Source organism: Miniopterus schreibersii (assembly GCF_964146895.1).
Source record: "Miniopterus schreibersii genome assembly, chromosome: 14".
NCBI classification, from domain to species: domain Eukaryota; kingdom Metazoa; phylum Chordata; class Mammalia; order Chiroptera; family Miniopteridae; genus Miniopterus; species Miniopterus schreibersii.
The window spans coordinates 46,120,680-46,142,566 of NC_138114.1; the positions used below are offsets into that span (position 1 = coordinate 46,120,680).

Sequence of the window (21,887 nt, forward strand, 5' to 3'; positions counted from 1 at the left end):
GTAGAGCTGGGATTTGAACCCAGGCAGCCTCAGCCAGATTCTAGGCTGAAGCACAAAGCAAAAAACACCTCGGCTGCAGTCATGTCACAAAGACGGTTAATCCCAAAGACCCCAGGCTCCTGCATGGGACTCTACCTGTCCAAACTCTAGTCTGTTGGTAGGTTGGGGCTCTGTACCCTAAGAAAGCCAAGAAAATGGACTCACCCCTGACTTCCAGGGCACGGCCTTCTTTTCATCAGCCTGAAGCCCCAGTCATGGGGTCGGCCCATCCGTCGCCCTGGACACCAGCCCGGGCTTCCTCTCCTGCAGCAGCTGTGGCCTGTTGCCCTGGGTTGGGCAGGTCTAACTCCTGAGACAGCCACGTGGGTCCTGGGAAGCAGACTTTAAATAATAGGGAGAAAGCCCCACTACCTAAGGCATCACCCTCCTTATTTCTCCCTCCACCCTCATCTCTATCCCACCCCCAAATGTGGTGACCGTGGGGACTTACCACCCTCAGATCCTGAAATGCAAACACTCAGGGAGAAGCTCACGGTCAAGGAAACCCAGGTTCAGTGGGCAATGCAGGGGTCTGAGGGCCAAGCTGGCCATGCTTCCCCGAGAAACGTGAGTCCCGCACCTCTGCTTCCTCAAGCGTAGCCGGGGGAGTGGCTGGCTGTGCCCGCAAAGCTGTTAGCTCAGCGGCTGGCAGTCAGTTCATGCTCAACGTGAGTTACTTTACTCTCCCCACACAAAACAAAGTGCCCCTCTGCAGACTCACAGGCTTCTCTTTTCCATTTCAAACAACGGCATGCATTTAGAAACACTGCTATTTTGAAAAATATAAACACAATAGACTGTATAAATTCAATGTTTCCATGACCCCGTGACCCTCGGCCTCAGTGCCACCGAGGGACAATCTGGCAGGGGAAACTAGCAAACGACAAGCCCATACCCCATCTGAATGACCGCTCTTCATCACCAACCCCTTGCTCCCTGCAGAATGCAGGCCCAGTGCTGCCAGGTCTAATGGCTTTAACAGAAGCTAGAATTTTACTAGAACTGTAGATTTTAGAAAAATCTTCTGGCATCTTATGCATTGACTTCATCTCTTTGATGATTCAGTTACCAACCGAGGCAAATGCACGGTCTGAATTAGGCCTGCAGCTCACCAGTGTCCGCAGGTCAGAGAACGCCCTCAGCAGGCAGATGCAGGCGGCCGAGGCGCAGGAGCACCCACGGGTCCCACCATATCTGCTGCAAGAGTTCTGCCCGAGAAAACTGGGCCCTGCGATGAAGTCTGTCTTCACGCTCAGAGGATAAATTCTTTCAAAGCGCTGCCCACGGGCCCGCTGGGGTTCTAATTTTCTTGCCCCAATTTACAAATGGGGGAAATCAAGTGTTTGCCCAAAGTCATATAACCAGTTACTCTAATTTTCAGACTTGATGACTTTCCTATGACTAAAGACCTTGCTGTGGACGACAGAGAAGAAAACTCCTTTGTATTTGTCCAGGGGGAACGTTAGAACTTTTCTAGGTACACATACAAGACGGGCTGCAAGGCGTTAGGAAGGGAAGTACTAAAATTAGGACAGGACCAAACATTGAGAGATTAGGCTTGAAACTTAATATCGACTTACAGAGAGTGGTTGTGAAAGTTAGAATTTTCTCTGATAAGGGGAGGTCCTGCTTGGGGGCAGCGAGAGTTGCTAAAGCAAAGAATGAATGCGCCAAGGGGTGAGGGCATAGTCATGGCAACGACATCCCAGAGGAAGTCAGAGGGGTTAAAGGACAGAGATCAGATAAAGGCTGGCAGAGAACAGAGAGAACAGACGAACAGGATGGCCTTGGGAGTCAGGTTCACAGCCGTGCCCAGCACCCAAGGGTCGCGGATGGCATCCCTGGGCATGTACTGACCACCCCCTGCAGGGGGCACACTCTTGAGAGAAGGCTGCATCTGAGTGCTTTTAAGGGTCTGCAGAAAACAGTGCTTTAATAATGCATTTGCCTTATCAAAAAAGCAAACTCTCATTTTTTGAGCAATTATTACAAATTAGTAGGAAAAACCAAACACTTCAGTACATACTTTTATAAACTTTACAAAACTATGACAGAAGCACCAAGTGTAAAGGCATTTTTACAGACACCCAAAGAACGTATCTGTGACGTGAATATTTACTAAGGAGAGCAGCAGCTGAGACGTGGGTTTACATCCCCCTCGCCAAGTGCTGGATCAGTGTCAAGAGCGCCGAGTCAGTAATAAAATCACGCACCGAAGGTCCATCAATTTATGTAAGATTAGTTCTCATAAGCTTTTTAATCAAGTTCTGTATAAAGTCAAACAAGAACAATTGTTTGTATAATGAATTTTATGTAGGGAACTTTTAACTACAAATCAAGACATCAAGAATATAGTCATTTTTTGATTTATTAAAACAGAACTACAATTCTGTGCTTCTTACATTATTAACAGACATAAAAATCAATTAATGTTTCCAAGTAAGTGTTGCTCACAAAATCACACAGTGTTATTTCACAGTAAGAGAAATCCTTTTTACAAGTCAGTGTTTCTTTGTACAACAGGCAAACAGTTTAACACCTTCCCTCAAGGCATTTCTGAGCTTTAGGTGTTTAGAAATGAAGTCAAAAGTCTCTTTCAAATGCAATCATTAGTTTGTATTAAACTAAAATGCTAGATGCCAAGTCTCATTCCTAAAAAGTGCTTTAAAAAAACAGATTTACATCCAAATGAAGTCTTATAAACGTCAGTAATAGGTCCTGTCACTTCTAAACTAGAACTATCTGTGGATAAAAATCTACATTCAATGGTGCAATATATTTTTCTAAATCTGAATAAAAGTCTTATTTGCCCCAGTTCATCTTTGTGTTAATTTTGCTACTTTCAGTGAAAACCCAGGATCACTGACAGCTGGTCTTTCCATGGGAAGAAAGGGCTCTGACCACCTATATTACAGGTGCCTTTGCTCACTGTCTGTAGGGGAGGAAACATATAGCCTTTAAATGTAACATCTGATTGTACAAAATCCATGCAAACTCTGCCTCAGCCATCTGTCAGTTACTGTGTTATCCCCTTGAAGAGCTGCCTAACCTGGCGTTTCCCAATGGTGTCCGGAAGGGGGAAAGGTCCCGGGGTCACAGGTTGGAAATGCCGGTTAACAGGCTTCCTCGCAGAGCCTGAGCCCTCACTGCGCTGAAGTGCACGGTGAGTTTCCAGGAAAGAGGATCCATGTCCAAATTTGCTTTGCCAGGAACACTTTCTTATGCAGGACACCTGTGGACGTCACACAGCGCACTCACCACCCTGAGGACTAGGGAGACGCAGTGCGTTTCCCCCCGGGGGAGGGGAATGCCACAGCCAGCTGACAGTCACGGCCCTTCCACATGGTGTTTGTCACCAGTTCTACACATCCCACACTAGTTCTTGCCCTTTGGTGTCCTTAAAACCTAAGAGATCAAAGACTCCTTCCCTTCTTCTGAATGACGTGGAGCACTCCCATTCTGAAAGGGCGCAGTTTCACACTGTTTATTATTGGGAGTTTTCTTTGTTTGATTTTAACCTGACTCACAGTCTTTCCCTGGAGGGCAAGCATTTCAGGTTCAGAGAAATGCAAGAGTAAACTGTAATAAATTATTTACAAGCACCTAGTTTGTTTAATCTTACGTGGAAGCCATTCGCTTTGGGAAAACAATGAATAAATCTTTAAGCGAAACTGCCATCGGGAAGCCCTGTGATGACGCGGGTGTTCTCGCAAGAGGCACTGAAGAGTGAGCTGTGCTAAGGTTAGCTCGAGGGTCAGCTGGTCTGGGTGAGCATAACTTTGGTTGAGATTTTCCTTCCTTAAAGAAGGTTTTCAAAGCACCAGTTAATTACAAAAAAGCGTGCATATTTATCCTCACAGTGAGTTAAGTGGTGAGAGCGCTAGTGGACCATACACCACACTCCCCAGAGCATGATTAGATTTCTAGAAAGTGAACCAGCGGGGAGGGGAAATGGAGCCAGAGAAGCAGCTGTCCCCGCTCTGGCTGGCCCAGCAGCGCAGCTCTAGCAGATTCACAAGCAGGGCGACGGCAGCCACGAGCAGCCAGTGCCAACCTTGGCGTTTCAGAGAACAAAAGACAGGCTGAGTAACCTTGAACTTTCATTTAGGGAGTGAATGAGAGACTAGTGAAACGTCTGCTGGCCAGGACAGGGAAGCCCGCGGGGATATGGAAGCCTCCGCATGCACTCCGTCCGAACTCCCAGCTGGTGAAACGGAAGCTGCAAGATGAAGCCCCCGCTCCGCACCAGAGCCGCTGCAACACTGACGGTGGCCGAGTGGTACGTGAGTTCCTGTCCAGAAACAGTATGTCCCAAATGGGGAATCTGAGAAGAGTGAAGGTCGCACAGCTCGGCCTTATTGCTATGAGTTTCAAACCAGATATTTCATTCAAAGTGAAATATCAGTCAGTACCCTTCCCTTTCCCAAAACACAGAATATTCACGAGATATGATTAGCATTTAAAATGCAAGCTTATTTAAGTACAAACTTCATTCTCAGTACTTTCATATTAAGTTCAAAGACTATATGCAATATTCATTAGGAAAAGTTCCTCATCCCATAACACATGGAGAAAAAGAACAATGAACTGTTAGAAAACATTTTAGTATCACTTGATCTTAAGAAATCAGAATTAGCACAATTGATGAACACTAAGCTCCTCGCTCACAGAAAGGCACCTCTGTATGAACAGACAAGTTTTCATAATGATTTGCCACTACGTGGCATTGGGGTTGGGGCATGTAACCTGTTAAATTTCTAAAGAACCATGGTTTTCCCTCAAGCTAAAGATCCATAAATGCCTCCAACCATTCACCAGTCAGCAGGCCCCCACGAAGCCCACACAGGCTGCACATTGCACAACTCAAGTGGGTACCAGGCACTGGACCAGGCTCAGCACACAGCTGGTATAGCACAGGGAGCCCTGGGTCAGCAGCCTGCAGCCGGAGCACTTCCTGCCAACAGTCTCCCAGGCTGAGGCAATCAAGTTAGGACAGCGGCTACTTGGCTGGAGGGTCTCCAACAAATGGCTATACCTGTGAGAGGCAGGGACCACCTGAGGGGTGGGAAAGGGTACAGACATGAAACAAAAGTGCTCCTAAATACTTGTGGCCATTTAAAATTCAATGGTACTTTATCTGAGCAGAAGTTTTCAAAGTCAGTTTTCTGGCCAACTTCACCTTGAACCTTCCCAGCCACAGGTATTTCTGGTGCTAGATATTTGGTCATGCTATCTCCACCCCTGACCTAATCTAACGCATTTCCATTTAGCACTCCCTACGTCTGACTGCACAGGCCAGCACCGGGACACCTGGGTGTGATGTACACCAGCCCATTCTTCCACAAAGCCCTTTGGGATAAAAGGATCCCATTTAAAATTTACCTTCTACTGACAAAGATAAAACTGAAAGAAAAAAACAGTAAATGGATGACTCAACTGTTTCTAAAGGAAGATTAACTGTTAATCAAAAAATACACCAATGAACCCGACAGCATTAAGTACACCACACTAGGTTCGGTTCTAGAACACAGCTACATTCTGTGTCCTTCACAGTAATTAGTCCTTAACAGATACTTAAAACGTAAATCTTTAATAAACTCCAAAATCACTTTGAGATTTCCTTTTGTCATCTACTGATTAGGAATTGCAAACGGAGGCCGGGGCCCCAGAGTGTTTATCTGCAGGCTGCTCTGTCACCTCAGAGTTGGGATGGTCACAGATCCTCAGAGGGAAGAAGGCACTTGTACCCGGGAGGTCACATCAGGACAGGTCAGGCCTGGCTGCATGACGCACCTTCCACTTCGAACCAGAGGCTGGAGCCCACGAGGGGCCCGTCCATGCCCTTCGCCTGCCGGAGGTGCAGCCGGCACCTACAGCACCACAAAGCTCAGAAGATATTCTAGGAGTTTTTGCCGGTTGCATTGAGGTAGGAAAGTGCTGCTGAGTTCTAAAATAGACACTCTCTTCTGTTTGGTCTCTTTGAAAACCTAAAGAGAAAGTTCAAATTAAACACAAAAAAAGGGGGCATTTCCATCACCAACCACGACCTGTGTCCTAGACCCCAAGGAACACTAAGGCACATGACACTGTATCCTGGCTTTAAGCACATGCACTGCCCGTGTCTGCGAGGGGTGGAGGTTAGCGGTGCAGGTGTGGTGTTTTCGGTGGAGGGCAGCCAATGCACTTCCCTCTAACATTTATGTTGGAATAAAGTCACACACAGTCCCTGACAAAGCCCACTAGTAATTCATCACTCCACATGATACAAGAAAGTAAGATGGCTAAGGATGCTTCTAGCGATACTGGTAAAAACAATCAGAACCACAGGCATCATTAACACCCCTGCCCACCTGCAGGAGCATCCTGAAACACACTGACACATTCTGTGTAAACAGTTTTGGAATGAAGGTGAAAACCAGCAAAACTCTGGAACTTTCAAAGAAATCTGTACTGACGGGACTCGCCTTCAATGCCCCCACCCATCCCCAGAAATGCCTTCATGGTTAATCCAGCAGAAACTGCTTCTCTCCGCGCCCCCCGCCCCAAAGGGAGCTCAGACAGGCTAGGTCTATACAAGAAGAGAACAGAAGTTAACACAAGCTTTTATACCACATGCAGTGGGCACTTACCCCAATATCCTTAAACATTTTCACGGCATTCTTCACGAGACAGTATGTGGCGCTCTCAGCTGCAGGGAAAGAATGAGACCCTGTGAAATGCCCAGGCGAGCAAACCCAGCATCCACGGGGAGAAAGCGTGGGGGCTGCAGAAATGAGAGCAAGTCGGCAGACGGCTCGAGCTCCAGTTCTGCTGCTGGCGACCTGCGAGTCTCAAGTGATTTGCTGTTTCTTTAAACCCACTGTCATCTTTTAAGAAGAAAAAGAGAGAAGGAGAGAAGAATAAGGAGAAAGAGACAGAGAGAGACAGAGAGAGACAGAGACAGACACAGTGAGACAGAGAGAGAAGGGAAGGGAGAGGAATGGGGGAGGAAAGGAAGGAAAAATACCTAAGCATCCGTCTTGAAGGGGTTTCGTGAGAATCAAAGGAGACTGTGTAGAAATCCTTCTAAACTGCACAGATGATTCCCACAGCAGCGGAAGCGGAAAGAGCACAAGTCTCGAGGTCAGAAGAGTCCTAACCCAGGTCTGCCCATTAACTAGCTATGTGAACAGGATGCCTTCCTCATCTAGAATGTGAGATGACTCTCTCTAGGTATCGATCTAGATCAGATCTATACATCTCTCTAGATTGACCTCTATCTCTAGATCCCTCTGTCTCTAAATAAACTACTGATTCACGGCAGTTTCAGTTCTAAACCATAACTATAAAATGCTACCCCACCCCAATCACACCTCTCACCCGACAATACCAAGAACCAGCCAGGAGGTGGAGCAACTGAGCAGACACAGCTGGTGGGAGCGCAAACTGGTCCACATGCAGGAAGCGTCTGGCAGGACCCACCCACTAAAGCTGAACGTGCCACCCTGTGACTAGGCAATTCTCCTCCTGGATATGCACCCAACATGATGCGTACACATGTTCACCCAAAGACATACTCAACCTATGCAGAGCAGCACCATTCACAGTGGCTCTGAACTGCAAACCACCCAGATATCTGTCAACAGCAGAATGAATAAAATGCAGTAAATACTTATCAATGGATGACTGCAAAGCAGCAAGGACAAACAACTACATGCAACAGCACGCAGGAAGCTCACAAATGATGGGACCATGAAGCAAGAGGTCAGGATAATTTTGCGGTTTTTTTCCCCCAATTTCCTACAATTAGCTGATTCCTGTAATCAAAAAAGTTATAGATTTAAAAGGAGCCAAGCCAGCGACATGCATACCATAAACAGCAACGCTTCTCTCTGTTCTGGTGATGAGGTATTTGTGCAGCTTCTGCAGGTACTCAGGCTCCGGAACAGGGTCGCTGAAGCTGTGGATGAAGATGGCGGCGGAGCTGTAGGCCTCCAGCAAAGGGCCCAGGAGCCGCTGCAAGAAGGTAATGAACTGCTGGTGCTCCTTGGACTGGCTCACCTGTGCAAGAGCAGAGACAAAATCATGAGAAGGGAAAGAAACGGAACACTGACAGGGGAACCACCCGAAGAACCTGTGATGGAGAAGATGGCTGTAATTGTCACTGCACAGAGCAGCCTACTGCTCACGCACACGGCCTGTGCTGGAAATGGCTGTAAGTCCTGAAATGTACTCTTTTTCATAATCACTGACTTCTACAGTACATGAGATTTGCATTCATTGTGCAGCTGCCTAGAAGGAACTGTGGTGCCCGAATGCCATAATTATGACACTGTCATAATATGACTGAAAGTAGCCGGTCCCAAGGTTAAACTCTACAGGGTTGGAAGCCTGGCCTGACAGTCACTCAAGGGTACAGAAAGGTCACATGATAAGACCACAGATCATCTCAGTCCTCCCCAGTTCCCACTTCCTGCCACCCCCCACCTCCGTTGTCCTTCAGCCCATGGTGATGGTGTGGTGATGGCAAGGCTCTCACTGTACCCTCCAACCATGCACATTCAGATAAGCCCCCCTGTGTGTGGAAGCAAGATCACTGCCCCATCTTGATGGTAAAAAAACCCCAAACAGCCCAGCCGGCGTGGATCAGCTGTTGAGCATCAACCCAGGATCCAGGAGATGGAGGTTCGATTCCCGGTCAGGGCACATGCCCAGGTTTCAGGCTCGATCCCCAGTGGGGGGCATGCAGGAAGCAGCTGATCAATGACTCTCTCATCATTGATATTTCTCTCTCTCTCTCCCTCTCCCTTCCTCTCTCTGAAATCAATAAAGACATATTTTAAAAAAAACCAAAAAACCCAAACAGAAATTTTTCTAAATGTCATTTGGAATCTCCAGAAGCTACGCCTCCTGACTCGTGTATATGTGTGTGTATGTGTGTTTGTGTAAACTAGGGGTGTCATCCCACTACAGAGAAAGTGTCCACTTAGAGTATTCAGAAAAGATGGGTCATTATTACTAATTTCTAAAATCACAAATTAGACAAAATTAATTCTTCTAAATGAGGGGCAATCAAACTTTTAAAAATCCAAATTTTCTCCTGTGATAGGATTTGTTTTCATTGACAGCAAAGAGCTAGATGTATAAAATTTGGAAGTGATGGCAAGACTGAGGACACAAAAAGAGCAGCCAGACCAACGACAGCTGAATGTTAATTCCCCTCCCACGGCTGGTGTGGTGCAGCCTTGCCTGGTGATGACTGAACACTGACACGCCTCTTCAGGGGTGAACGGGTATGGCACAGGTCTGCACCTGCTTACTGTGGTGACAGGGTCATGAACGGCACCATCCAGGACATTCATCTTTCTGAGTGTTCACTCTTGGTTCCTCTCCATTTAATTATACTCGAACTGAACAACTTAAGGTATTAATTCAAAAGCTTGAGAGCTTTATTTCACTTGGTAGAAAATGCTGAGGCTGTATTTTGGGTGCTTTAGCTATGAATAAGTCACCAGGGTCCCAGTTATCAGAACCTCACTAACTAGTGGCAGCATAAACCTCCAGTCATCACTGTAACGTCCACCAGAATTCCCCAAAGTACCTTCAGGTAGCAGTCTCGCTGCTCCTCCCCGAAATCACTGTCTTCATCTTCCTCATCGCTTCTCCAGGACAGGGGGTCAGGAAGCTTCTTTTCCCACTGCTGCTCAGCAAGACCAGGACTGATATCTTCCTGTTCATCTTGCTATGCCAAGGAGATAAGCAACAGTCAACAAACACGCACAGGCACACGGACACTGCTGGTTGGACCAGCCACAGCAGTTCCTCTCATTCCCTCCCCACTTTTCTCTGCCAGCCGTTTACAACATCAATCCACCTCCCTCTCCAAACTCGGAATCACTAGGGAGACAGCGAGGAGAGAAAGAAGGAAAGAAGGGGGGGAGAGCTACCAGACACATAAAATAAAAATGCCCTCACCTTTTCTACATTGATACCTACTTTCCCAGGCCATACCTGCTCTACTAAATTTACCAAAATTAAAACAAAATCTCAAAAGAGAAATATGCATATGCGCAAGCTATAGGCACACTGAGAGGTAAAACATCTCATGTTAGAACGACAACTTCCAGATCCGGAATTAAGTCAAGATGTGTTTTAGACACCAGTCACACAGAAGGAAGCAAATATTAAACAATCCGAAGACATTTACACTTCCCCTTCTGACTTTTCTCTTCTCTTCATCTGGATTTGACTACATATCAAATGTAACTTATTGGGCCCAGCCGGGCATGACTCAGCAGTTGAGCGTCAACCTGGGATCCAGGCAATCAGGGTTCGATTCCCGGTCAGGGCACATGCCCGGGTTGTGGGCTCAATCAATGACTCTCTCATCATTGATGTTTCTATCTCTCTCTCCCCCTCTCCTTTCCTCTCTTTGAAATCAATAAAGATATATTTTTTTTTAAAAAAATGTAACTTATTGGTTAAAACAACTGGTTGTAACACTGGTTTAAAGAGTTGGCAGAAAAGACAAGGAAACAAAGGCAATGAAGGACAGCGATTCCTCTCACCTCTGCCACCGTGAGAATGCCGTACTGGAGGAACCTCCCTACTGTCTCATGGCAGGCTTGGTAAAACGTCTGGCATGGCTGAAAAGAACAGACATTTCAAGGTCAATGTCATGGTCCTATAGCTCCTTTATTAGAAACAGAAAACACTGTATACAAGGTAGCTGCCAATGCTTCCATGATATCACCCGCCTCACTCCACTGGTAAGTCCTAAGCTTTCCGATGCCCATCTCCTGGTAACCTTCCTGTGGTCATGGGCAAAGCCACAGAAGAGACCTCATTCACCTGACTGGTGGCACCCAGTGTGGCACCACCTACAAAGGTGCTCCCAAACTCAGTCCCTCCCCCGCCTCCAGGGAAGCAAGCCCTCAGAGGGTTGCTTGTCAGGCCCCAGGACCTGTTTCACTTTTTCCAGGCCATTTCTCTGCGAAAGCTGTCACACGGTAAATGCACACGAAGTTGGTGGATGAGGCAACACAATATTCAAGTGACTCAAAAAGGCCCAGGGAGACTGAAGGCAACCTGAGAGCTTACCCACCTCTCCCCTCCCACTCCGCCCCCCAAGACTAGGCAAAGCAGATTCCCCAGCAGGACCAGCAATGTGCTGTATAGGAGAACCCCGTGGGGAGGGCGGTGCTCATAACACATATACTCATAAATGGCCAGGACACATTCATAGACGTGGAAGAGAACATTGAGCTTCAAAGAGAATATGAATTCTCGTTGTTGATTTTGAGGGAAAAATACTGCTCTATTGCTTAACACATATGCCTCATTATAAACGCCTACAAGTGCTTGAACATAACATAAATGCTCATCAGGACTGCTGGGCCTCAGTTTCCCCATCTGTAAAGTGAGGAAAGGTTGAGCAGATGATTTTCAAGACTGCTTCTGAATCTTATCTTCTGTGGCCCCATCATCCACAAGGAAGCACGTTAATTACTTACGGACCTCTGACCCAGTGCCTTATGCGGAATGAGAGCTCAGTAACCTTGGATCTGACTGATGCAGAACACTGAGCAGTCTCCCAACACATCTCATAGGTGCACGAAGGGGTCTCTGGAGCAGTGACCCCAACAGCCACACCCTGATAGTCAACAACATATTAGTCTGGAGGTCACTGAGACCAGGAGTGGAATGTAAAGCCTTGGTAACAAACCAAAAATTCTCTAAGAGAAAAACAAAGCTGGTTTACGTTTTCATAAAAATGCTAGAGAGAAAGAGAACAGGCAACACTGAAGAGCTGTCACTTACGAGAGAGATGGTGCCTTCATTAGACAGCAGGTAGCACAGGCTGGCCGCCTTCCGCACCAGCTGCTCCTGGCTGATCAAGGTGGGGGGCCCGCCGGCAGGCCCGCCCGCACCCCTCTTGTTCAGAACTGCGTAAAGGCTGCAGGCTGAGGAAATGAAAGCATCAATGAAGCCACAGTCTCAGAGTCCAAGAAAACTCCACTGGCACGAGTAACTTGGATTACCTTACTAGACTGTAACATCGAAAATAATTATCTGCGTTTCACTTGAGAAATTTAAGTAAATCCCCTCGGGACTCACTTGTCATGAGTCCATGGGATCCCAACTTGGTCAATCGCCTTCCTCTGGGGCTTCAGTCCCCTCTGCTCTCCTCCCTGTGCCCCCTTGATCACAAATGAGCCCCCACCACTCATCACTGCATGTGTCTCTCCTCTCACTCAGTTTTTCAGCTCCTGGATAGCAAGACACCTTACCTCTCTCCCTTAGTCGTAAGTCTAACACTACGCAGTAATTCAGGAACTACTTGTTGAATAATAGATGTAAAAATAAGCTATAAACAGTGATATAGCAGATTATATTTTTATTTGAAGGCTAAAAATACAGCAACACGTTCCCTCAAATAAGAGGCTACCATCCAAATTGAAGTAGACACCACTGTGTGTTTTAGGCCGTTGTATTTTCTATGAAAATGTTTCAGAGCCCAACATACCTATGATGGCCTCCATGATAAAGACGTGCAGGACCCCATTGCTGTAGAAGTTAAGTTCAAAGACTGATGGGACAGTCGTGCTGGGAGTAATAAAAAACTCATCATTCCTGCTGGTGTGGGTGATTGTGACGCAATTTCCCAGCAGCTGTATGGCATGTATGACCACATCTTCAGAATTTCCTGAGAATCCCAGGTCAAAATCTCGGGCCAGGACTTCCTCCTTCATCACGAAGAAGTCCTCCACCAAGGTGGAGAGATCGATTCCCTAGAGAAACAAACAGAAATGGTCTCATGACAGCGGAAAACTCCTTCCCCAAATGCCGAGAGGCCGTACCGAGGATTTTTTCTTGCCTTGGCTTTCCTGCAGCTCCCTGTCAGCTCATACAGAAAAAGGGCCACATGCAGAGAAAGTAAAAAAAGAAAAACTGGTTAAAAAGCTGGTCCCCCAGAATGTCAAGAAATTGATATTCCATGTCTGAAGAGCACTCCAGCCACACATGATATGAGCAATGAGGTCACAAACGGATGAAGCCACCATCTGAAAGAAGTGCTTATTTTTAGCAAGAATTTCCCTCATATTAAATACCTACCTGACAAATATTTATCAGGTGTCTATAGATACTGGCACTATGTTTGGTGTTGAGAACATGACTGTGAGCGAGACAGACATGGCCTGTCCCACCACAAGTGCATTGTGGGAGGGCAGAATATGGTCCTAAACACACATCAAATAGCTGGGAAACCGTTAGTTATCTGCATGACAATTAAAATGTGACTGATTTACATTAACTACATAGATCACTCAAAGAATGTCTTTCTATTATAAAGCAGTCTCTGAATTTTTTTCATGTAGCTCTCTTCATTGGGATTATAAGCTCCTGCAGGCAGGTCCTTAGCTTATATTACTGTTTATCTCACAGTACTTGCCAGGAGTGGGGCCAATGTATCCATGAATCGGTACCTGAACAGCTTACTACTTAGCTCTTACTACGTAAGGTGGCATGTGCACATACCTGCCTATGTCTGTAGAGGAGCAGGCAGGCCACGATGTGTGTTGACATAATGGCACAGGATTTGCTAGCAGCTGAAAGACAAACACAAAGCTTTAGTTGTACTTTTTTTTAATATAGCTAAAACTTTTTAAAAAATCTAAATCTTAAATAGGAGTATCTGTAACTATAAAAGTCCTCTACCACAATTCCCATGAAGGTGATTTATCAAAAGGAAGTTATAACATTATACCGTGTTCTGGGCCATTAGAGACCACTATTCGTCATATAATAGAATTCAGTCTAAGGCAGGTCCACCTTCAATCTAGGATAATGGAACTTAGTTACTGAATGACCAAGAGACCCCTTTATGGAAATACCAAGACCCGAAGTATGAGCCCGTTCTAGGAGCTTTCCAGGACATCCCACTGTGGTGTTTCTTGACTTGCTCCTGGGGGCAGTCTACTGTAACTGTAATATACTCCTCCCAGAGGTATACACCACATTAAAACAAAGGGAGGTGGGAATGGATTCAAAGTCAGAAAATCTGGGCTCAAAACCTAACTTCTACACTAACTAATGTCATGACTTGGGAAAATTACTTGAATTTGCAAGCCTCAGCGTCCTCAGGGGTAAGATGAGAATACCGCCTAGTTCACTGGGCTGTGAGAGAATGAAATGGACAGCCCTGCCTGCCACAGGAGTCACAGTGATGCTGCTCAATATATTTCCACTTCCTCTTTTCAACCTGGCCCAGAGGCAGGTCAGAGGTAGGGAAGAAGGGGGGCAGAAATCCATTTGAGAATGACTATAGTCCATATCCAATACTCTGAATTTGCAGAAAATTACAGTCATATAAATCAAATATGAGAGCGTCTATGGAATAATCTGAAACAAAGACACCACTTGTGAGTTTTCTGAGATAAAGAATTCATGAATCCTTCACTCACAACTGATGTTTCCAGTGTTTAAAAAACAAAAGATACCCAGTATTATATTTACAGCCATTAAAAAAAATGTTTAAAAATAGTTTTTTAAAAACATGAATAAGTATTTGTGTTACAAATGGGCAAGAGTTCAAGACAAAACTATAAAAAAGATTTTTAGGGACCAAACAGCAACACGCCTGGTTACTTGGGCAGCATTAAGGATGCATTATTTTTAGCATCCAGAATTCAAGCCCAGGAGAGAGGCATGTTGGATGTGCCTGAGAAAGAATGCTCTGGCCCAGCATGAAGCAAGAGTAGCAGCAGCTGGAGCACAAGGAGCCAGAGAAGGTGAGGGAGCCTTGGCCATAGTGTCACCGGGAAGTGCCGAGACTCGGACCAACCAGGGATGGGCACAGGAAGTGCAGGGCTGCACACCAAGGGACCATGATGCTGCCATGGGCTATAAAGCAGCCTCTGTAACATGACACAACACTGCAATGTGGAACTTCGGAGAGGCTGATTCTGCACTGACCTTGCTCCGCTCCGGGTCCCTCCCACTCACAGTATTTGTGTACAACTATCCCACAGAGAACAGCATAGGCTCCTCAAGTGCTGAACCATTAAGTCCTCAACCTGCATTCCCCGAAGCTAAAGCAAAGCTTTACCTACACAGCCCCTCGATATTTGCTGAGTAATCGTGGGGTCAGAAGGAAAGGGGACATGAAACCATTAACCCAGATGCTGCACTGCAAGTTAGTTCAAGGAAGCACATTTGTGAGTAAAAGAGGTAACAGATCACGGTGGCAACACTGTATACTTTTTAAAGCACGAGCACCTACTAATCCTAAGGCACTACTGAGATGTTTTACTCAATTACCCCAAAGCCCCACAGCACCACCTTCTGGCTAATAACTCACCTATGGCCACCTGTGTACCAGGTACTAGGACTAGAAGTGGAACCACACACGGCAGATTCCGGACCCACGTGGTCCCCCCGCGCCACGCCGGATCTGAGCTGCAGAACAGTGTCTGTCACTGTACTTACTGAAGAGTATGTGCTCAGCCAGGTTCGCAATCAGTCTTCTCCGGAATGACTCCTCTGTCGCACTGCTGGACTCGTTAGTGGATGTGTCAGTACCTTCAGCAGCAGCATCACTGGGTCTGAAAAGTTTTCCTAAAAATTAGACTTCTCCAACCACCCCCTTTTACAAAACAAACTAGGAACCTAAGATATGAAGGTATGACATACTGTAAATCACTACATATTCTAAATTTAAACCACAAATAGATTATTTCTATGGGTGTTTTCCTTCATGATATACTCTATTTTCCTGGCCGAAACATACTATTTAGTTATAACAAAACAGTCTATCAGTACATCGTTTTTAAAACCCACTGGCTGAAAAGATGCATAAAGCAAGATACCTCGTTTTAAAACATTTATGAAGATTTGACACTTGAAAACATTAAAGGAAGGGTTTAATATTCAATCCCTCTAAGTTACAGCTCATTTTGAATTCTGAAAAATTCACACAGAAAAAGTCTTATACACTGCACTTATATGTACAATGTGTATAATCTAAGCTACTATCAAAAAGTATTCAGTTCAAACATTCAAAAGCATAAATCAAATAAGAACTCCTACCTGATTCACAAAATCAAATAGTTTTTATAATGCAAATAAATCACAAACCTCTGAACTATGAAAGCACATCACTTCAACATCCCTTACAAGACCAAGACAAAGCGACTCAAGCTAGCAAGTGAAAACAAGAGCATGCACATTCTCATTAAAGTTAACCTATTTTCTATGCAATATAAAACATAACAGATATTTGACAGTTTAGTTAGCATAAAAAATTTCCACAAACCTCACCTTGAAGGAAGTATAGCTGGTAGCAAAGCTTGTTCCAGAGAAAGTGGGGCAGTCGCCGGTTTCTGACTTTGGCTTTCTAAATATTCCTGGGGGGGAAAAGTTTACTCTCATTGTCTCACATAAACATATATAAAATATATTCAATCTTCAAAAATAAAAAGGGAGTTGTTTTATGACATGAGCCATGCTACAGAGCATGAGAAACACTTCTTATATCCTAAACTATCCTCAGGAGTCCAGAATGACTCATAGAGTGTTGTCAAATGCAAAATCTAAGAACTGAAAATACGAAGAACAGGATGATGCGTCAGCAAAATCATTTATAAATTTAAGGAGAAAATTTAACTTTTCTCACATCTTCAGGAAATTATTTGACATTCCCAATATTATTTTTAGTGACAACTGACATAACCATGCTTTTTAAAGGAAATCTGATGACCTGAGGGTCACATAATATTCAAAAGAGCCTCAACCCCAAAGCAAATCGTAACAAGACAGAGAAGCTGTGCAATAGTTTTGTTTTGTTTTCAAATGGTAAGAAAGATGAAGTTCCTAAGATTTGAAAGCACTTACAACCAGAAAGCATCTAGCACAGCAATTAGAATCTTTTAAAATAAACCAGAGTGTGGAACAGGAGAAGCAGAGTCTTTGTCCCTGGTCCCCTGGGTAGTGGGAACTACCCATTCTTCTCTTTCTCCTTAACCAATCTGAAAATCTTAGTTTAAACCTGCCAGGACCTCAGGGATCACCAGTCCCAGGCTTCCTGTGACGGCCTCACTCCTTGGAACATGTGGGTTCTGGGTCCTGCTCAGTAGGGTCAGAGCCCCATCCTGGGCTGACTAGTACTCAGCTGAGAGTCCTGTCTGAAAAACTCTCCCTAAAGTCAATTTAAAAACACAATATAAAGTATCGATATATAAAACAACATGCAAAAATCTCATGAATTTAAAAAAAAAAAAAAAAAAAAGGAATGTTGAACCCAGTATCTCCCAAAAATAGATATTTATGTCCTTTGTTAACAGGCGTCCTTTGGTGGAAAACTTTGGGAAACGCCATTCTGGACATAGGCCTCACTTTCCAAGAGAAGAAGCTGAGGTGACAGAAGCAGGACTAGAGGCAGGGCCAGCCCCAGACCTGACCGCAAGCTACGTCAATGCTTTAGAACAGCTTTGGTCCCACAGACTCTTACCTTTAAGGAGAAGGGCTGTGCGAAATCCACTCTGACACACCCATAGTTTTTCCGTAACATTCTGATAACGCCTCTGGCCACGCTCCAAAGGCTCTCATTCTTCTTAGGTTTCCCCTAAATTCCGATTTTGAAAGATAACATGGTAAGAAAGAAAGCTCACACATATGCAAACATTCTGTTCTCCAAAGAATACAGTTTTTGGTTAGTTTTTGTTTTTTATGGGAACTAGAGGTTCATATTGAAAAACCACAATGAAGGAACAGGGAAGATGAGTCTTCATCGGCTGAGGCCTGTCAGAGAATTCTTAGCATTCAAAGGTTCTAGAAGATGGTAACCATGTCATCAGGAGAGATAATTTGGTCAATGAAAAACAAAACATTTAACACTAATTCATTCAGTACCCTATCTACATGATTCTCAAAACTACAACTACAAACTAACAAAGGGTAAAAATGACATAGATGAAAACTATTCTGCAGTTCTCAGATAAAGTACAATGTCAGAGGCAGCTTATCTGAGGTCAGATGATCGCCAGAGTCTGAATACCTAACATTAGACAGCTGAGTATCAGTCAAGCCCCACAGTGGCCTTTAAGCTAATTATTCATTCAGGAAGCATTTACTGAATATTAATGTACATAAGGCACAATGATGGCCATATAATGGACACAGGACTCAGATGTGACCTCATAAGACAGTCAGCATGAGTGGAATACACGTTCAGAACAGACACCTAACAAACTCAAGGAGAAATCTCGTAAGAGATACAGATAATAACCCAGGTCTATTACTTAACTTTCAAAGCCTCTAATTATCAAGTGTCCTTGAGCTTCTGACGTATTTTGGGCAGTGGACTTGAAACAAGCACCTTGCCCAAGGCTTCCATGCTAAGAAAGAATAAACTAAATTCCTCTGGAACTCTCACAATGCCAGGAGGAAGGGTAAGTTGGTAAAAGCATTTTGGGAAACTGTTTGGCAGGATTTATTAAAGCTGAACATGCACAGACTTTACGACCCAACAATTCCACTCCTAGGCACATGCCCAACAGAATGCATACATGTGGTCATCAAGAGAAATGCACAAAAATGATCACAGTCAAAAACTAGAACCCAAACTGTATTTCTACGATAGGCTAAGCTATGGTACAGTCATACACTGGAATACTATGCAGCTATGAAAAGAAACAAACTAAGTAAATGCAACATGAATGAACCACACAAACACCTACTTGAGCAAAGGAAACCAGAAGCAAAAAGACCACACACTACGTAATACCATTTATATTGAGTTCAAATATAGGCGCACCTACACTCTTCCTTAAAGAAGTCAAGATAAGTGGTTACCCTTGAGGGGACAGCAATGAGAGGGGCACAAGGCAGGTTCCTAGGGTCCTGATATTTTCTTGAGTTCAGTGCAGGTTATGTGGGTATGTCCACTTTGTGATAATTGAAACTACGTGTTTATGATCTGAGCATTCGTCTGTAACTGTTATACTTACTTCAACGAGAAGTTTACGAAAAAAGTGACTGCCGTTTCTCAAATTAATCTATAGGAAAAAAGTGACTGCCATTTCTCAAATTAATTTATAGTTGCTTTGTCGACAGGATCCCACCAGTCCTTCTGGCTAAACTTAAAATCTGCACGTAAACAGTCCTAAGCTCTGGCCGCGGCAAGAAGAAGCCACAGAAACCCCCCACAATAGAGACAGCAACTCAGTGTCAAGTGTTCTATTTCCCAGTCCCATGACCACAGCCAGCACTGGTACATCTAGTCATGTCACTTTCTCCAGGTGCAGGTAAGCACCGTGTCAGCACTACCAGTCAGGCTGACATGGGAGATGGAAGCTGCTCCCCACACATGCCCTGCCATGCTTCCCACAATGCTTTAAAACCAGGTAGAATGGCCCAGCCGGGCATGGCTCAGCGGCTGAGCATCAACCTAAGATCCAGGCAATCAAGGTTCGATTCCCGCTCAGGGCACATGCCCAGGTTGCGGGCTCCATCCCCAGTCAGGGGCGTGCAGGAGGCAGCTGATCAATGACTCTCTCATCATTGATGTTTCTATCTCTCTCTCCCTCTCCTTTCCTCTCTCTGAAATCAATAAAGATACATTTTTTAAAAATAAAATAAATAAATAAAACCAGGCAGTATCAAAAATATTCCTAATTAATTCTAAAAGCAACAGACTTGAAAGCAAAGAAGATTGTGGGTAGGCAGTCCTCTTACCAGCTGTTCACCATTGTAGTGACCTTCAATAATACGATCATAGGAGATTCCAACGGGTATTATCAATATGTCTGGGATGGTATTAGAAGACAGAGTATCCACCACAACTGACAAAAGTCCTGCCCGAGCGCAGGAGGTTTTTCCACTCCTGGAGCGTGTGCCCTCCAGAAAAATCTCCAAGAACTGCTGCTGTCGAAGTAGTTCCACTATATGCTGGGAAATCAGGAGAGAGTAAAACATGAATTCAAGACCACTCAACTTAGAGAAGGGTCAGCAAAGTTAAGCTTTAAAAAAAAATACGAAAAGCCTATATAACTTCACTATGGACAAAGTATTTTACTCACATAAACAATAAAAGGACAGTTCCTCTAATGCTATATTTTAGTGATAACAAAAAAACAAAAACAATCATCAAACCCATACCCAAGTAGTAATGGATCAAATAATTACTCAAACAACAGATTTTTAAAAATCTCAAATCTCTCTTCTTCTTCTGCTGTGGTAACTATCACAACGCTCCAAGGGTAATTAGAGATGAGACGTACCCCATGGAGCAGAGCTCTATAGAGAATATCCTTCCGTCCATCCGGCGTTTCATCCAGCCTCCGTCGTATGAAAAAGCCCCCAAGCTTATGGATCAAGGTGCTGTAAGTTCAAAAATGTATTAATTACTTACAAAGAATACTCAAATTCCAAGTTACTTCAGCACTTGCCACATGAACATAAGCCATGTGTTGCTGCAGCTGCCGACAGCGAGCATGCGGACATTCTCCATTTTCCATGTTACTGGCGTGTTTCATTCATTCACATTACTATCCATCAGCCTTTAGAACACCACTCTGCAGGCTGAGGCTCTACTACATCTGCTCCTAGCCAAAAGAAGCCAATTGATACATCACCCTGCAAATTCAATGCTACAGAGTTTAAGAGGATTATGAAATACTGCTAAATTTTAAAACCTTGTCCAGGGTCTCAAGACACTGACCGTTAGACATCCCAAAGTTTACCTATGGCACATTTACTACAAAATAAGTGTGATGTTATAAAAGCTACTTTGGAGAAATTTTCTCAAATAAAGATTGCTCAGAGAGTGTTCTGTGAGATAGGATAATTTTATGAAACTGAAACCAGGCATAACCATCTTTTCAAAACATGAAACAAGAATCTGTTTCATGTACCTATACACAGAAATAAAACAATTTTTTTCACAACCCCAAGTCTCTATAATACTGATTTTTTATATGAACTTGAAAGGTTCTAATACTTATGTCAACCTCTCCAAACTCAGAGCTTTCCTATTCTTTCAAAATAGAGTGATATTCATATAAATATAAATGTTTACATATATAAACATGTCAAAAGGTATAATAATAAAAAAAAGTACAGAATATAATCCTTTCCTCCCCTTAAATGACAAAGCAGGCTCAGCTTACCTGAAGATGGGGATGTTGAGATTGTTGCCCGAAGCGATGTATGGTGCTTTGATGTTATGGCAGAAGAGAATGAAGGTGAGCAGCAGGTAGTCAATGTGTGATCTATGAACCGGTAGAAATATAAGCGGCAAATTTGTCTAGTAAAAGGAAAATGCCAAATTTAAAATTCAAATGATAGTTCAATCACACTTTGCAATTTCATATTTGGTTAGAGGCACTCAGACATCAGCTATTCAGTGACCTGTTCTTTAAAAACATTTTCCAGTAACATGAATTCTTTCAATTTAATAATTATCCAGCTAAAAACAACTACAAAAAAAAGAATAGGAAAGCACAGGAGCAATCCAGAGTTGAAGTTGAGCCCTGGCCAGTGTGGCTCAGTTGGTTGGGCGTTATCTGAGCACCAAAAGGTTGCCGGTTTGATTCCCTCTCTCTAAAAATAAATAAATAAATAAAAGAGTTGAAGTTGAGCCTATGTATCTCTGCGAGCAGCTCTGATCATGCAAAAAGAGGATAGATTTTGGAGTCAAGCCTGATACGGCTTGAAATCCTGGGCCAATTAGCCATGACTTGGACAAATTTCTTAATCTATCTGAGCCTTTATTTTCTCATGTATAAAATAGGGATTATTCTACCTGATATTCAGAATTGTTGCAAGGTAACTCACTAAAGCAATCCTGCCTCGCTGGCAGGTCCTGCTTT

The 21,887-nt window shown here is 44.2% G+C and overlaps 1 protein-coding gene across 4 annotated transcripts in view; it reads right to left on the minus strand.

Moving 5' to 3' along the window:
• Window positions 1-2,389: 2,389 nt before the first annotated feature.
• GPAM (glycerol-3-phosphate acyltransferase, mitochondrial) overlaps window positions 2,390-21,887 on the minus strand; it is a 56,262-nt gene continuing 36,764 nt past the window's right edge. For all 4 annotated transcript variants that reach the window (XM_081158967.1, XM_081158965.1, XM_081158964.1 and 1 more), the window contains exons 8-21: window positions 21,186-21,322; window positions 20,298-20,397; window positions 19,753-19,965; window positions 17,528-17,641; window positions 16,339-16,424; window positions 15,508-15,623; window positions 13,558-13,628; window positions 12,545-12,809; window positions 11,839-11,981; window positions 10,587-10,664; window positions 9,620-9,760; window positions 7,890-8,079; window positions 6,669-6,727; window positions 2,390-6,026 (exon numbers count right to left, since the gene is read on the minus strand). In XM_081158967.1, the coding sequence (XP_081015093.1) occupies window positions 5,910-6,026; window positions 6,669-6,727; window positions 7,890-8,079; window positions 9,620-9,760; window positions 10,587-10,664; window positions 11,839-11,981; window positions 12,545-12,809; window positions 13,558-13,628; window positions 15,508-15,623; window positions 16,339-16,424; window positions 17,528-17,641; window positions 19,753-19,965; window positions 20,298-20,397; window positions 21,186-21,322 (1,830 nt within the window). In that variant the 3' untranslated portion in view covers window positions 2,390-5,909. The remainder of the gene's footprint in view (window positions 6,027-6,668; window positions 6,728-7,889; window positions 8,080-9,619; window positions 9,761-10,586; window positions 10,665-11,838; window positions 11,982-12,544; window positions 12,810-13,557; window positions 13,629-15,507; window positions 15,624-16,338; window positions 16,425-17,527; window positions 17,642-19,752; window positions 19,966-20,297; window positions 20,398-21,185; window positions 21,323-21,887) is intronic.